This window comes from Pelecanus crispus, chromosome 2 (assembly GCF_030463565.1).
Source record: "Pelecanus crispus isolate bPelCri1 chromosome 2, bPelCri1.pri, whole genome shotgun sequence".
NCBI lineage: Eukaryota > Metazoa > Chordata > Aves > Pelecaniformes > Pelecanidae > Pelecanus > Pelecanus crispus.
Window position 1 is genome coordinate 146,779,050 of NC_134644.1, and position 17,534 is coordinate 146,796,583.

Sequence of the window (17,534 nt, forward strand, 5' to 3'; positions counted from 1 at the left end):
AGGTGTGCCTCTGCCGGCGGCGGGCGGGCGGCGCGGCCTGGCCTGTGCGGGGAGGCCCCGCGCCGGAGGGGCTGCGGGCGGCCCTCGCCTTCCGCCGGGCCGCTTGTGGGCCGCGGCAGGTTCGGGCGGCCCCTCCTGCTGCCGCCCCCCTCGCCCCCGGCCCGCGGAGGTGCCTCCCCGCCGCGGCTCCGCCTTCCCCGCTCATCCTCCCCCCGCGCCGGTGCCAGGCCGGGGCTCCCCTCCCCGCCTTCCCCGGCGGGGGGCGGCGCCTCCCGCATCCTCCTGAGGGGAGCGGCCGCGGCGCTGCCCCCCGCCTGGGCGCCCGGCGGGGCTGGGAGGGGGGCGCGGCGCCCTGCCCCGCCCGCCCCTCCCTCCCGGCCTCCTCGCGGTGCTGGCGGCGGCTCCTCCTCCCGCGTGTGACCGGCTGCCGCATGTGAGCGGGGAGGAGGGACGGCGCCGCGCGGGCCCCAGCGTGGCGGCAGCGCCAGGAGGAGGAGGAGGAGGAGCGGGAGCCGCGGCGCGGCGTCCCCCCGCAGCCTCGTCGCTGGGCCCCGCCGGCGCCCCGAGCCCGCCGGCGCCCCCCATGCCCGTGTGGTGCTGCCGGTGCTCCTTGGCCGGTCACTTCAGGTGAGGCGGCGGGGGAGAGCGGCCGGCAGGGCAGGGCAGGGCGGCTGCCCGCCGCGGGAGCCGGGCCGCCGGGGGAGCGGGCTGGGGGCGGCGCCGGGGAAGACGGGGACACCGGCGGGCGGGGAGCGCAGCCGCGGCCGCCGCCCCGGTGCTGCGGCCTCCGCGGGGCTGCTGCGTGGCGCCGGGCGGCCGCGGCGCTGCCCGGCCCCGCACGCCCGCTCCGCTCGGCGGGCGGAGTGAGGGGCCGGGGCCGGGGCCGGGGCCGGGGCCGGCGCGCCGTGACCTTGGGCAGCGCCGGAGCGCAGCCGGGGCTGGGCGGCGTGGGCGGCTGCTGATGCTCGGTTTCGCTTCGCGGCAGCGTCGGGGATGGCGGCCCTGGTGGGCACGGCGCTTGGGGGTTCCCGGGGAGAACCCGGCAGTCCGAGGGTGTCGGATTGGCTTCCCAAAGTGGCGGCGGGAGGCCAAGTTGCTGTTCCTTTTATGTAACGAGTTGGCTGTTGACCGCCCACTGCAGTCAGTTGGCTTCGTTTTTTGCGAAGAGTAGGTAGGGAGTTCTGGGGTCTTGCAAAACTGCCACCTGAGAAAGGTGCCTCGTATTTTAACAACTTGCAGTAAATTAAGACAGTTATGTGAAAGAATCATTCTTTTTTCCTCATATTTTAATAACTTGCACTAAATTAAGACAGCTATGTGAAAGAATCCTTCTTTTTTCCTCATATTTTAATAACTTGCACTAAATTAAGACAGTTATGTGAAAGAATCGTTCTTTTTTCCTCCTATTTTAATAACTTGCACTAAATTAAGACAGCTATGTGAAAGAATCATTCTTTTTTCCTCATATTTTAATAACTTGAAGTAAATTAAGACAGTTATTGTGAAGGAATCATTTTTTTTAAAAAAAAAAAAGGAGAAAAACGTTTACGTATATGCTGTGTTTTTTCTCTTAATGGTCTTTTCACATCAAATAAAAGTGGCTGACTAAAAAACACAAAAAAAATTATGAACGGTTGTAGAATCTAGGCGTTTGACAGAATGTAATTCTCGACGTTATTTGGTGTACGAGCAGCGTAAGGTAACGCTCAGCACTAGCTTTGGAACTGACTCATCTTTTTGCCCCCTGGCATCTCTGCAGGACTAGAGCCATAGGTACTTTCACCAATTCCCCACCGCTGCAAAGCTGTCTACGATGAGCATTTATCGATATAAAAACTTGTGGTACTTGATGGCTTTCGGTGTTGTTCAAAGGTTAGGAAGATGGTGGTGTTGGCGGCCCCTAACTTAGGATCTGGCTGAGTTCTGGTGTGATGTTCTGGCAAAGGAAGTGCGTGCTCCTGACAGCGGTCCTGCATCTGCTTCGTGCGCACAACAGCTGAGAAACTGCACGTTGTATGGGGACGTTTCTATGCAAAATTAGAGTCTGCGCTATACCAGCCAGATAGTTTGCGATAACACTATCTAAGCTGCACAGAAGCAACGTTTTTATTGATAAAGATTATTTTGTAGCCTACAGCACTGCACATGTTTGGCGTGGTTTTTATCTTCCATCTAGCACAGCAAGCATATTAAAACCACACTAGAACATGCATGCTCTCTTTAAGCCTGTCTTTTGCAAAGCATAGTGTAGTATTGCCTTAGTTAACTTTGAGCAAGGGCTGGAAAATAATACAGTTTACCTGTGCCTAGCAAAAGCAGAGGTGAAAAAAGCAGTAGGATAACTAGATATCTTCTCTCTGCCTTCTACTTGTCTTCATCTAACTCACGCTGTGTGTATGTTACACGTCTCCAAGATCACAAAGAGCTAATGCGCAGCTGTAATCGAACAGTAAGCACATAATTTGGAAACTCTTTTTGTTGTAGTGCGGGAAATACAGATGTCAAGTACTTGCTTTCTGAAATAAGTACAGCCTTAGAATAGCTCCCTACCCTTTTTAACAAGGAAATAACCATCAGAGAGCTGTATTGCACTGTGCGCCGGTGCTGTTATTACTGTACAGCTCTGTCTCTAGCGTTAGTTCAGACTTCCCCATTGAGGGAAGGCTTTTGAAATATGTAGCAGAACCTTCAGTGTTGTGGGAGTTGACGCGGCGCATAGGGTACATGGCTTCTTGAAGGCCGTGGGAATGGGATCGGTGTCGTGTGCTATTGGTCCCGTGTAGAAAATAATTCCTGAAATACTAGAATAGCTTTAAGATATGCAGATTCTTGGGAAATAAATAGGAGTGCTTTTCTTTATTCAGTTCATGATTAAAACTGTGTGTGTAAAGAGAAAAATGTTTCTTTTTAATTAAAAATTGTTAAGTCTTGATTTTGAAGACTTAATAACTTCCAATAACAGAGTATTTCTAATTTCCCTCAGCTTTCTAGCTAAACAGATAGCATGTGCTTTTCCAGTGACTTGGAAAGGCTTCAGAAGGGGCTCCTAAATACTTGAGCAGCAAACAATATAAAAGAAGTCTTCGTAGTCTAGAAGCACATTCAGACGGTGAAGAGTTATGAGAAGAACCTAAGTGGATGTTGCAGAGAAAGAACCGAGAAATCTAGGAAAATGACTAGGGGTGAAGGCAGCCTGCTGCACAGTAGCTGACCTGAGAGCATGGCAATTCCTTTTATAAAAAGCTTTCTTTTAACGTGGTAACATGGGCTGTGTCTAGGGCTTATAGGGATCACGCTTTTTTCCATCTTCACACCGCTGCCAGCTTTAACCAGCCTTACTTCTACCCGAACAGACATTTGTTGAGGCAAAGCCCTCTGTGCTGCTCGGTAGGTAGGAAGGGATGCGAAGGGCTGCCGCCGCACCTCAGCTGCTCCTTCAGCCGTTGGCTGGCCTTAATGTTGTTAATTGGCCAGGCAGCGTGTATCTCTCTGCTTTTGATAAGGATAATGAGGAATGAGTTCTGCTGTGTGTGGGATCAAACTAATGCTTGTTGGTTATACTTTGGCTTTGTATAAACTGAAATTAGAAATCTGCATCTCTGCAGAGCCATCTGTGCCTTTTTGTTATCCTTCTGTAGACTTTCTAGGAGAAAGTGGACTTTTTAAAAATCTTCTGTTGGAAAAGCTGTGCTGAAGAGTAGAATTTTATAGACTGGATGAAGCATATCTGTTTTGGTCAGGGTTTTGCCAATTCCATAGCTCTTAAAGTAAAGCATCAAAAGCAACTTTATTTTTGAAGAGAGTGTTCTGATAACAGTTCAACTGTTTCATTTTAGTTTTCTCCCATCTGTCCTTTTTAATTAGAAGTTACAGCGGCCCTGAAACTGAAGGACAGCTTTTGAATTCCTTCGTCCAGTATTTTGGTGACAGCCTTGGGAGGAAGGTTAAAAGAATGCCTTTAATTGAAGAAACTGTTCTGCCTGGGGACTCCCTCCTTACTCTGCCTGTAGTAATAATAGGTGAGTATTTTCACTTTTTTAAGATTCTCTGTCACTGCCATTGCCTTTATAGACCTGCTTCATGAAGTCATTTATCATTAAATAACTAATGCTTAGCATCCTTACAGTGAAGATGTTTACTAGAGTAATACAGCTGTTATGATTAATAACAGTACCGTAGAATTATATTAAGGGACTTGCTATTGGAGTATATTTGAATTCAAATTGTGCTTTGACACAATGAGACACATTATTTGGCAGCAGATACGCAAGTCGTAACAGAAGAACTGTTTTGATTCTAGTGTTGATCACATAGGGTTTGGTTAATGTGACATGTCTACTTCAGGTTGCATGGAGGTTGTTGATGGTGCAGTGGTAGAAACTTGGGAGGTCAGATGGGACAGTGAAAAATATAATGTAAAAAGTGTGCTGTATGTTGGTTAGATGCTAACCTCTCTCATTAATTGCCTTTTTCTCTGTTGCATCCATCGCTAATGTCTGACTATTGTCCCATCTTTTCCAAAATGAATCCAGGTCAATTCAACCAGTTTAAAACCGTAAATTGTAGTTTTGATTAAATAGTTAGAGGCTTGTATTTGTAAAATCTTGCTGAATGACAGGAGAGCAGAGGGAGCAGTCTCCTTAGGCGCACAGCTTAATTGAGAGTGCCAGGATTATTTGTATTGGGCCAAGGTTTTTCAGCAACAGCTGGTCACCAGCTCCTTACTGCCATGACTTGATGAGGGGATAAAGAGAAGATCTGGAGTAAAGGAGGTTTTCAATAATCTAGTCCAAAGCTGTTGGGACTGCAGCAAACCAAGACCTTTAATTGTACCTGCAAACAAGCAGAGATTCCAGAGAATGGTGTTTCAGTGTAATGTGCTCACGATAAATCTCCACAACTTTGAAAGATTGGTGTTTGTACAGTGCCTGTTCTCAGAGCTCTCTTCATGATAGCTTAAAATAGTGCTCATGTAATACACTTACGTGGATGTGACAGACATGAATCACTTGCTGAGTTCTGCCTCATAGTTGAAGAGCAACAGTTTCCTGGCTTTTTGTCAACCTTAGTATAGGTTTGCCATATGGTTAATGACTCAGTTTTCACTGTTTAGTTTTGCAAATATGCATTATGCAAATACCTGTGCTCAATACTTATTTTGCCTAGAACGCCTTCCTATGTGCTGACAACAAACACAGCTGCCTTGACTATTTCTCCTTGAAAAACAAATACGTTGCCCAAATGCTTTTTCACAGATACATTTGAGACACTTCACAAGCTGATCTTCTCTATTGGCAGCCTATTATCACTAATTCATTGGCTGTCTGAAGAGCCTTAGAAGGGAACTAAAATGATTTAATAATGTAGTAGAAGAATATGAAAGTAGTTGTCGCCCCCCCATATACGCACGCATACACATCTACTGGTTTAATCTTCTCTGCATGATTCCTGTATAGCTGGAGGTAAACTTTCTTTTAGCTTCCTAGTGCCATCTCTTCTCATTGTACTATTTTATTAATCAGAAAGAAAAAGGTAGCACATGTGTAAGCACTTAACTTAATGATGAAACAATAACTTATATTGCCCTTTCCTTAATTTCACCATCCCCTTTTTCCCCTGTATGATGCCCAGTTTAAGATTTGATTCTAAGCTTGTGTTGCAGTTCTGCATAGAGTACTAAGCTACTGCAGTATTGCTAAGTAACTTCTGTGCTGGACCTGTCGTCTTCAAGAAACTGGGAAGAAATGGATACATTCCATTTGAATGAGTTGGGACTGAAGAATTTCATGCTGGAGCTCTAAGTCTAGAGGATGTTCTGTGCTAAACACTTTCCTCTTCTGCACTAGTTTTGATCATTACTGTATAAGCACAATGTTTTAAATTTTCATCCAAATAACAAGGCTGTTATGATATTTGAAGCTGATTATTTGCTTTAAATTTAGACACATAATATAAAGATGCTTGTACTGTAGTTTACTGTTGATCAGGAGAAGCTTCTGCCACTATTCAAGCAAAATACTAACTGCTGCTTAAATGAACAGGGCCATGGGATATACTGATTGTATATCTAAAGTTTGTATAATAGTAATATCTCTCAGTTGTGATCAGAGCTGTTATTGGAGGCATTCCATGTAAATAAAAAGCAAACTCCTCAGGTATAAATTTCTCATTCCAAAAAGATTTCTTCCCCTGCCCGCCCCCCAAGAATTTTTTTTTTTTAGAAAATCACAGCAAGTCTAATTGCAGACCTTGCAGCTGAACCTTTATCTTGTGTGTTCTTGAGAGCATAGCCACAAAGAAATTTCTTTCCCTTGGACTCAGTGTGCTCAAAAAATAGGAACTGGGTTTGGATCAGCTCTCTGGGTGGTCCCAGGGGAGGGGCTAGGGAGCTCAGTGACAAGAATTCACCTTAACATAATTCTGTCCTTAGTAATTTCCTTGGCCCTTGGCAGCCTTTGTTTTGGCAACTTCTGTTATGCATTTCGTTCTTTTTAGTCTTACCTAGTAGGAATAATCTTTAGCATGGCATCCTTGGATATGGCATGCATTTTTCTTTTTCCATTATGTACTAGCTTCCTTTACTCCCCAATAGGAAGAAAAATCTAGCTATGCACATGTAAAAAGACACAATTTTTTTTTACTATGCATGAGATACAATTCTAAAAGTAGTTAATTTACTCAGTCATGGGAATGCTTGTGAACTATAGGTATGATTAGAGTGTTTTCACAACTTCACACGATTTTGTTACAGATGGTTTCAATGTATTGCTGAGGTTCTCTCACATCCATCTCCAACATGACCAGTGGGTGACTGGAAGGGCTTGCATCTAGCTTAAGCTTTAAATTCATTCCTGGACGGAAGTGTACCCGGCTATCTCATGCTGGTCTGTTTGTGGGAGGGTAAAACAGAGTGGCAGTGGTTTGGGAAATCATATAGGCAGGATCACCAATATTTAAACCTTTTGTAATAGACTTTTGATTTAACTGTCTTGGAGATCCCAGTAATGGAAATTCATGGCTTTCCTAGACAGCCTTTTTCCAGTGCTTTATGGTCCTTACAGTACACAGGCACTCTAACACCTTTATTTTTGCCTCCATATTCTGGTGCAAAATCCAGATTGTTTGGTAAAAGCCTGTAAGGGACTCATTGTGCACTCTCACATACTTATTCAGGTTCTATGCCTTTGGAGAAAACATGCTGATTGAAGATTTTTTTACCACTTAGCAGTCTCGGCCTTTGAAGAGCTTGTCTGTAGTGAGCCCATGTGATTTTCCTGTAGCCCATGGCTGGGATCAGTCTACACACGCAGCACTGTAATAAAGTATGGGATATAATGCTGCTGGGGACCAGAGTGAGGAGTGTAGCTTGGTGGAGGAGGGAAAAGAGATCTGATATATGAAGAGACTGGGAGTGAACAGGGTCTCAGCAAACTGATGGGAGGTTTAGGGACAGGGAAATCAGAAAAGGGGGAAGACAGAGGCATTGGAGAAGTGGGATTGGAAACAGGTGATGGAAGTCCTGTGTGCAAAGGTGATGGGGAACAGGAAATGATGGGTGAACTCTTGAGATCAAGAGTTGAAATGGTAGGAAGTAAGAGCAAACATCCTAACAAATGAGCGCTATGTAAAAACATGAATGAATTAGTAACTTTATCTGTAGCCCAGCATTTGAATAGTGTATGGTAAATACCATGTGTGGCACTCGAGATGGAAAACAAAGACAAAATACTGCATAGTGCCTCATTAGGAGAACACTGTGCTCCTCATTCAGTTAATGAGGAGGAGGAGGAGCTATGGAAGTAACAGTACATAGTCACATGTTTAAATTCTGTATCAAAGCACATACTTTTCTGACTTTAGCTTTCCCTACCTTTTGATAGCTGACTTTGCAACATGAGCATTACTTCCATATTTGCATGTTATAGATACAGTCCCCTACCTTGTTTAATTGTTGTCAAACAAATAGAAATAATTACATTATGGTTACGTTTTGGTCCCATTCATTTCATAGCTTTAATAACAATTTGAAAATAAGTTAGTCTATTAAAATTGCAATAATGCACACAAATGAATTATAAAATGTTATAAACAGGATATAGAAGGGTGTTTGAATTGATACTACTTCTCAACGATGAATGTGGTCTGACATGAGTTTCTTGTACTTTACAGCTTATCTACTGTATCTGTCTTCACTCAGCTTTTACATTGCTTTTGTGCTGTGTCTGTAGCTTTTCATTTGACTTGCACAGTCTCCAGCTTCCTCCTTGTCTCTTTTTCTTCCTTTTTATTTTATGATCAGATCTGAAGAGCCTATACTCTAGGTTGTCTTTCTGTTCTGTGTTTTACAGTACCCAGTGTAAGTGGGAATACAAAGTTGTAAGATGGCAATAATATTCAGATAGCACTGTGATTGACAGGCAGACTAGATCTTACCCATCAGATCCTTTTCACAAAAGAATAGTGAATTTGACATACTCAGTTATGAAATTCCTTCATAGGCATTTTATTTCGTGGTGTAAACAGTGATTCAGTTCTTGTTACCTGAAAAACATTTTGCTCAGTTTATCTGGAGGAAGTTCCTGTGGTAGGCTTTATTTGACTGTGAAGTTTCTAAGGTGCTTTGAATCAGGACAGTGTCACCTTGTACTACTCCAGTATGATTTTGTTGCTGCTTATTTAGTGACTTACAAACTAGGTTTTGACGTTTTTACTAAAGCAGTAACTTCTTTCTTTAATAGGAAATGGACCTTCAGGAATTTGTCTTTCTTACCTGCTCTCTGGATACAGGCCATATTTATCTCCTGAAGCTATACACCCGAACCCCATTCTACATACAAAATTAGAAGAAGCTCGACATCTTTCCATTGTTGATCAAGTAAGCTTTGAATCATAGAATGGTTTGGGTTGGAAGGGACCTTAAAGATCATCTAGTTCCAACCCCCATGCCATGGGCAGGGACACCTTCCACTAGACCAGGCTGCTCAAAGCCCCATCCAGCCTGCCCTTGGTTGCCATCTTGTCTAGCCTTTTTCCTACCGCAAGCTGGATTATGAAACCGTAGGCTTTCTTTTAACTTACATAAGTAGTTCCATAGACAAAAAAAAGACTTAATATTCTCACCCCACAAAAAATTAGACCGCAGTAAAGCACAGTAACTGTGTGGCCTCAAACGACTAGCTTTGTCTCTTGGCCTTGGTTTTTCCTACCTGTAAGATAAAGAGCAGTATGTATCTTCTTCAGTGGCTTGTAACAAATTATATATAGGGCACTTGAGATGAAAAGCAATGCATTTTAAGAACCGCTTATCCAAAAAATTTATGCAGATTGCATTGTGAAGAACCAGGTCACTTACCTAATCATATTTCTCATGCATTAGTAAGTTATTTTGTTATTCTGTTAATAAATATAATCAACTCATGACCATTGGATCTAGTCCTGGGTCATGTGGTGCTTTTTGTGGTTCTTGAGGGCTTTCTGTTTGTGATGGTTTTTGTTTCTACAGTCTGCCCTTTGTCGTGTTCTTGCTACTTGCCAAAAGTGTCTAAAGCACCACTTGGTCAGGGAGTAGCTGATGCAGGAATTCCAGCTTTCATGTCCTAGGATGTTTGGGCACTATCGTAAAAGAACACATGCTGCTAACATACTTCAAGTACCCAGACTTCAAGATAAAATTTTCCGAAATAGCACAATTCTCATTAAGACTTCATTTTTTAGTAATGTTAGGGATGTATATCCTCTATCAACACAACCCATTTTTCTTTTCTGAATAGTATGCATGCTTCAGTGTTTGTGTTGCACTCACAGTTGCTTTTGTGCTGTATTTGTTATCCTCGTATACATCCAATTTTTCTGTCTTGTTTGATTAGTTAAATCTTTTCCAATATTTTTCTCCCCCACTTGTCCATTTGTTTGCCATGTTATTGTTTTCTATTCTACTATCACTATACTCCTGATGGATTACTCACAATTCTATCACTAACTGCATTGCCTGTGTGACTAAGTTGTTTGAAATAGAAACATGCATATGTGTTTGTAGTAGGGAAGTAGGGGTGGTTTGGCTTTGGGTTTGGTTTTTTTGTTTGTTTGTTTAGTGCTGTGCTGTTTGCATGTAACCTTAACCTCAAGTCTCAAGGTTTATTTTTTTGACAGGAGAGTAAGTTGCCTAAGCTTTTGGCTACAAATGTTTCATGTACTTCATCCTCCCCTGTCCCTCTGAGATTTTCCTAGTTTAGGAAACTAAACTGTCCTGTCTTTGTCAGCAAAAATTGTCCTTATGGCCAATTCTTTCTTCAGATCTCTATTGTGTCTTCCAATATGTGCCATTGCATCTCTGAGTTTTTAGAACAGGGCTGGTTAATAGATGCTGAAATGTGAACAACTAAAAAAGTTCTCAAAATTGTTCTCGATGTTAACTGCTTTGTAAAATAAGCCTAGTTTTAATTAATTTTTAAAAATAATACTTAGAATACCTCCATTACTTCAAAATATAATAAAGTTATTGTTGGAACTACCTGAGAGCTGTCAAAGGAGCTTTTTCTACTCAATCTTTAAAACTTAATGTTTTTAGATTCACTTTTGCTTTGTCAAAATGTGGGTCTTAGAAATACTAGCAGTTCTTCATTAAAAGCAGTCTGCTATCTATAAATATAAATTTTACTAAGTTGCTCTGATCTCTGAATATTTGTCCCTATATTTCTTTTTCTACAAGGAATTTCAAATACTGACCTGCCCCGGTATTCCTGTGGTGTTAATATGTAATTTTTAAATGAGTGAAATGCATTATTCTGAGTTACAGAAGACCTGAATCATGGCAGTTATTTCTGAAAAGTGCTGTGATTGTGATTGAATCCCTACACTAAATAGTTACCTCCGCTTAAAATGTGACTTGAACTAAATGTCTTTTCTTTTGAAATTTGACTTCTGTATATCAGAACAGCATGATGAATAATAAAAGCTGCATGAACAGATCAAACTTTCTTTCATACTTTAGGATCTGGAGTATCTGTCTGAAGGCCTCGAAGGACGCTCTTCAAATCCAGTTGCAGTGCTTTTTGATACACTGCTTCATCCTGATGCTGACTTTGGGTATGACTACCCACCGGTTTTGCACTGGAAGCTAGAACAACATCATTATATTCCCCATATAGTGCTTGGTAAAGGACCGCCTGGTGGGGCTTGGCATGTGAGTAAAAACTTCGTATTGCTTCCAGGGTAACTTGGTGGTTTCGGGGTTTTCTTACTATCCAAAGTTGTTTTAGATAGTAATGGCAATCACAGTTTCAACTGGTCAATTACCAAAGCCCAAATATGTTAGAGAGATGCAGAAGGAAGGACAAGTTTTCCTTAATTTGGAGACTTGTGACCATGACTGCTGTCTTATGTGGGGTTTTATTAGTTTTGATTTAATGACTTCTAATGAAGAGTATTTTCTATTTCTTTTTTCTCCTGTCTTTGCATTGTTTCCAGGTACTGTTTGTACAAAGTCTTAAATCTTAATGTTCATTTTGTGTTGGTTGGAGACTTCTTCTTTTGTATTTTAAATAACTTGCTTTTAGTTTCCCTTTCACTTGTTCTCTCTTCACCTTCTGCTTTATTAGATCATGTAGTTGCTCCTTAAAATAGCATCTAACTGTAACACAAAAAGTAGTTCATCAACTCTTCATGTAATGTCCTGGTATTATGTTATGCTCTGGTATTTTACTGCTCTAAGTGAATACCGTGAGAAGAACTTACCGGTGTTTTACGTAAGTGTATGTATTTGAAATGTATCTGGTCATGCATCTTGGTTTTTTTCTCCACAGTCCATGGAAGGCTCTATGCTAACAATCAGTTTTGGAGACTGGATGGAATTGCCTGGCCTCACCTTCAAGGAGTGGGCAGCTAGCAAACGCAGGTAAAGACCTTGCATTATGTATTTGGGGAATGTAGTTGCTGTAAGAATCCAGATGATGTTATTTTAAGAACTGAAAAACATTCAAGCTTCATTGTTCACAGGAGGGCTTCTTGTTTTGTTTGTTAAATTGCCTGATGGCACTGGAAATGATTCTGCTGTGTGTACTCTGATGGAAAAAATGGACAGTGGTTGGCCAGAGTAATTGCTTTGAGTGTATCAAAAGCGTACGTACTAGCAGTGGTGTGTTTTAGCAACACTTCACAAAGCAGCGCTGTTTAAGCAGTTTTGCTCAGAGTTGAGGGAAGATTGAGGGAGGAATTTAAAATCTGAGGAAGTACTGAAGTTCCTCTTTCAACGTCGATGCAACTTAAGTTGCTGTGCACACTAGCTTTCTTGTAATTCAGGAAGTCGTCTACTTCAGTATTTGCTTTTACAGGCAAAGCTGCAGCATCTGAAGTGTTGCTATCTATGAATTTTAATTTTAAGAGCATAATTCAGTATTTCCATATGTTATTTTCTAGTAGCAAGTTTTTTTTCAAAAAATTTAGAGAAGAAGAATCACTGTCTTGTCAAGTTCACTGTTTTTACTTCATTATACAAGTAGTTCACAAAGGTCTGTGTCAGAAGATGAACCTAGGAATGCTCTACATAAGCTTTTTCTTAAATTTTAATTTTCCTGACTTTGCTCTAGCAAAATTGAAGGAAGTTGTTCTTCTACCACGTATGGCAAAAGTAGTAGAAGAATTACTTGGGCATATGTCTTTAAGGGGAGACTGTTACTCATTTCAGGACAATACTTACAGTGAAGAAACTGTACCTTTGTTCTTTAATTGCTTTCTTAGATAACCACAGTAATCTTGCCTCCTTATTAACTGAAATCCCATAAGCTGCTTATTATCAGAAGCTAATTTGTTTATATTATAGTTTCCAACAATACTAAAACCAGAAATGCTGATCTATTGTACTACAATTAAACATATTTAAAAGTATTGATGATAATGAAAACTTGTAGTCATGTAAAATAGTTTCCCAAGTTTCATTATAATGGGTGTCACACTGTTGCATTATCGTCTTCAATAAATATGTCATCAGGATTTCCAGAGTAGTAACCTGAACATTTAAAACTACATATGTTATTACCTTGTTAATCTATGAGAATGAGTAGCCCAATCTCTTGTAAATATGCTTTTAAACACAATTAAGTGGCATTCCTGATGTTCACTACTGTTTCTTTTGCCTTCTTCCTAGACCTTACTTCTAAAAAAGCAGCAAAACTCGTGTACCTGTTCAAAACAATTACATTTTCAGCTTACTTTTTTTATAAAGGAGAATGCAATAAGCATGAGAAAAGCATAGATGTAATATCAGGATTGCACTGAAACAATGTTTTTATTGGTTACTTGGACATCATAATCCTATTTACATAGTTGTATTAAGGTTCTGTGTCACACTTGCTTTGTTCATCCCTGTGATAGGGAACTACTTAATTTGATACTTACTGAATTTACCTGTACCCAAGGGAGAGATCTTTTGCAAGGTATAATGAAGAATACTTGCGTCATGTAATATATCAAACCAAGAGTTTCAAAATCAGCACTTAACAACTACTATGATATTTAATTACTTATACCCTAAGTAAGTGTATTCTCACTGAGTACCAGTTTAGCCAGTATTGTGTTGTTGACAGTCGTGATGCTAAACTGGCTTTGTAAAACACTTCCATACAGACCTGCTGTGATACTGCACATTTTTGTCATGCTTAATTTGTTAATCACCATAGCACTGTACGCTGTAAAGATTTACAACTATTAAAAAAAAAAAAGTTAGCTTGTCTTGTATATCAGCAATCAAGAGAACAAATAAAACAAATTGAATGCATTTAAAGATATTGAACCCACTGTCAGTTACACTGAGCAGATTCAGTCCTCTTCAATGTGACTGTCATGTGGTATGCCATATATGATATTCAGATTACCGATAAGGTCTAAATATTAACTGGAACCATTCAATTTTGTTTCAGAAACATAAAGAGTGATCGAGTAATGCCAGAAGAAATAGCTTGTTATTATAAACACTATGTTAAAGTCATGGGTCTCCAAAAGAATTTCAGAGACAACGTTTACATAACATCAGTATCCAGGCTTTACCGAGGAAAGGATGATGAAGATAGAAGTGAACTAAATGAAAATATTTCAACACAGCATTTGGAAATGGAAGATGGACAGAAATCACTGATTAAGAGAAACTGGGAAGTCAGAGGTTATCAGCGAGCAACAGATGGTTCTCATGTGCCCTTCTGCCTCTTTGCTGAGAATGTGGCTCTTGCCACAGGAACCTTTGATTCTCCGGGACGACTACAAGTAGAAGGAGAAGACTTTCCTTTTGTGCTTCATTCCATGTCTGACTTCGGAGCTGCTATCAGCAAAGGAAAGTTACGTGGGAAGGCAGACCCTGTGTTAATTGTGGGTGCTGGACTTACAGCAGCTGATGCAGTACTCTGTGCCTACAACAACAACATCCCAGTAATCCATGTGTTTCGTAGAAGAGTTACCGATACAAGTCTAATTTTCAAACAGTTACCTAAAAAGCTTTACCCTGAATACCATAAGGTCTATCATATGATGTGTACTCAGTCACATACTGTGGACTCTAATGTACATTCTGCTTACACTAGTTTCCCTGAACACAATGTGCTTTCCTTCAAGCCTGAAATGAAATGTGTTCTTCAGAGTGCCTCCGGACTGAAGAAAATTTTGAAGTTTTCTGTAGCCTTAGTTCTGATAGGTTCTCACCCAAATCTTTTCTTTCTAAAGGACCAAGGACATAGCATAGGTCATCACTCTAATCAGCCCATCACATGCAAGGGGAATCCCATAGAGATTGATCCATACACTTATGAATGCACTAAAGAAGCTAACCTCTTTGCTTTAGGTCCTCTGGTGGGAGACAACTTTGTACGGTTTTTAAAAGGAGGTGCGTTGGGCATTGCACGATGCTTGGCAATAAGACAAAAGAAGAAACATGAATTGATTGAAAGTGGGGATGGAGGAGGTGATGGGGTACCATAAATGAGACATTAGAAATTTTCACGTACAGGATTACAGATGTAGTCTAACAGAACACTCATGGACAGCGCAAGTTGATAGCAGTCACATTTCTGTTGTATACAAGTAACCTGTGCTTGTATTGCTTGGTAAAGGATGCTGCTACTACAATACTTCATCTTTTCAAAACACAAAAGATTGATCTGCTATTACAACTGATCTCTACTCAACTGGAATTACTTCCAGATAGACAGAAAATGAGACTAACTCACACTGACCTGCCTGTCATCTCTTGCTCTGCTAAAAGAGCAGACTTCCTCTGGGATAGGCAATGCCTACCAGAGTGGCTTTACATTTCAGTGTCAAATGTGACAAAATATTTTTACCATGAAATTAAAATAACTTCTAAAAGCAGAAAGCTTGCTTAGTACAAAGCTGTTCTTGGTCCCAAAGCAAATTTGGAGCCTTCTGCTTCAAACAAGGATTTTATTTATTTGCCATAGTAATACAGTAATACTTGGAATGAGCACTTAGTAAAATGGTTTTTACTATAAGAAGGGTGGCTGTAAGCAAGAAGTATTCCTCAACAGTTATAAATTATCCTATTTGATAATTGCAATAAAAGCATAAGCATTCCCATTTAATCTTTAATGCGTGATTTGACACAATCTATTACGTTTTTTCACACCATGCCTAGATTTGGGTGAGTGCAGAAAGACTAACATGAGATGTTCCCCTATAGTGATATGTACATTCTGAGAATACTTATTAACATAAACAATAAAGTACTGATGTAAGTGCTCTTATTACAGTGTCAATATAATGAATATCTAGTGTACTACTGAAAAATTAAGTACATGAGAAAACTTAAGGTTTTTTTTGCTTCCTAGCTCAGGAAGACTGAATGGGGTCACTTGACTGATGAAGGTGGGTGATAGATACTCTCGTCTCCCATTTGACCACGTATTGGTTATTTCTCTTTTTTCTAGAGCAGCACATAACACTAAAACTATTTTAGCTTGCAGTTTCTGAAACTTGAAAAAGGCTTATATCTCACAGCCAGCTTAAAAAATAAAGAAACCAAACCAAACATGCTGTAGTTCCTATAAATCTTAAAGCTTCTTATGAAAGACAAAGACTTAAGTTGTACCTACCTCTGAATTGAAGTTTCACCTTTCTGCTCCGTAACTTAAGACCTAGATTTCATTTGCTGGATTTTAGAGTAGTTAGTTTACCTAAACACACTCATGAGTTATTCACCATAGTGAGGTAAGCAACCACTGGTTAGAAAACTTAAGTTATCTTCCAGAACTCTCAATAGACCAAGTGCTTGGTTTGAACTGATTTATTACCAAACATTTTCATTCAGGTCCAATGTGATGGAATAGATGTTATTTAATTTAATTTTTTGTTTGGGGCTTTTTTGTCTTAAGAATGTCATGTTAGTTTAAGGTATTGTATTTGCATGATTAAAATCTCCATATTAGAACTTGAACAGATTTTAAAAAGGAAATTAGGCTTAGGCTTTGTGAAACTGCTAGTGCTTGCTGGTTTCCCAGCTGTCTAACTTTCGTAAGTTGTAGATACCTATATGCAATAAATGCCTGTTTTCTGTGCCTACTGAATTATGGGGTTCTGTGGCTACTGCAGGCCTTTATGCATCTGAGTAAGTTACTCAGACTTTGGACATAGAAATTGAAAAGGTAAAGTACGCAAGGATTAAAATGACAGTATTTTCAATGAAAGTCCAAAGTAATTTATGAAATGATACTACTAATAGTAATAAATTTTAGTTTAGAGCCAGCTTAATTGTATAAAAATGAACACAAATGAGGCAAAATTTGTATTAATTTATGCATTGCCTACATGGTTGGATTTAACCATGCATTGTCAATACTGGTTAAGATATCTTTTTATACTTATATCTGAGCTGGTTTTAATTATGCTAAATTCTGGGCTTATTTTCTTTATAATTTAATTGAGATTCTATAATTTGCCGCCTTTGGCGGAAACTGTGTGTATATAGATCTATCCGAAACCTGTGATACCTAATAATTTAACTGAGAATCAATGTTATGAGTGCTAAATACTTGATTATAGAACTTTATTTCAGTTAATATATTGGGAATACATCTGCGCTGTGATTACATTCCTTCAGTTTTGTGTCAATATAAATGTCCAAATACAACAAATCATGTCACGTTACTGCATTTTCATTTGTCACATGAAACGTTTAAAATGCCAGCAAGACAAAGGAAGCAATTTACTTAAACATTTTGCAAAAAGGGGGGGAAAGCTTCAAACAGCCAAATTTCTAGCCTCAGCTGCTGCAGCTACTTGCAGGCTACGTGTGTTGTAGTGACAAATTTGTAGCAGAGATTTTTGTCCTGTTACTGCACAGGTATCTTTCACTGCAGTATTACAGCACCTTGAGGTTTAACTGCTTTTTTTCTTTATCAATCTTGATGGTATTTTGGAGATAGAAAATTGCATGTGAGACCCCTTAGTTGGGCAGAGAATTTTTCTCAATGGTCACGTTTATTAAGACAGCATAAAAATACTTTCTTCAACCAAAGCTTTACTAAAAAAATCATCCT

General features: G+C 40.4%; 1 protein-coding gene across 2 annotated transcripts; it reads left to right on the forward strand.

Annotated features, from left to right (window-relative positions):
* The first annotated feature begins 569 nt into the window (after positions 1-569).
* On the forward strand, positions 570-17,142 carry OSGIN2 (oxidative stress induced growth inhibitor family member 2). 2 transcript variants are annotated; one of them, XM_075706206.1, is made up of 6 exons: positions 570-627; positions 3,865-4,019; positions 8,739-8,875; positions 10,991-11,182; positions 11,802-11,893; positions 13,914-17,142. In XM_075706206.1, the coding sequence occupies exons 1-6, from the start codon at positions 584-586 to the stop codon at positions 14,959-14,961; spliced, it is 1,668 nt and encodes a 555-aa protein (XP_075562321.1). In that variant the 5' UTR covers positions 570-583; the 3' UTR covers positions 14,962-17,142. The 2 variants fall into 2 exon arrangements, with proteins under 2 accessions (XP_075562321.1, XP_075562322.1); XM_075706207.1 differs by lacking the exon at positions 570-627 and adding an exon at positions 3,330-3,387 and having other exon boundaries at positions 3,837-4,019.
* The last annotated feature ends 392 nt before the right edge of the window (positions 17,143-17,534 follow it).

What these genes read in the sequence shown, in the direction of transcription:
- OSGIN2 (XM_075706206.1), top strand. Translation starts at nt 584, where the DNA reads ATGCCCGTGTGGTGCTGCCGGTGCTCCTTGGCCGGTCACTTCAG. An exon ending in CGCCTGGTGGGGCTTGGCAT is followed by an intron (nt 11,183 to 11,801) that starts GTGAGTAAAAAC and finishes TTTTCTCCACAG; the next exon opens with TCCATGGAAGGCTCTATGCT. An exon ending in TGGGCAGCTAGCAAACGCAG is followed by an intron (nt 11,894 to 13,913) that starts GTAAAGACCTTG and finishes ATTTTGTTTCAG; the next exon opens with AAACATAAAGAGTGATCGAG.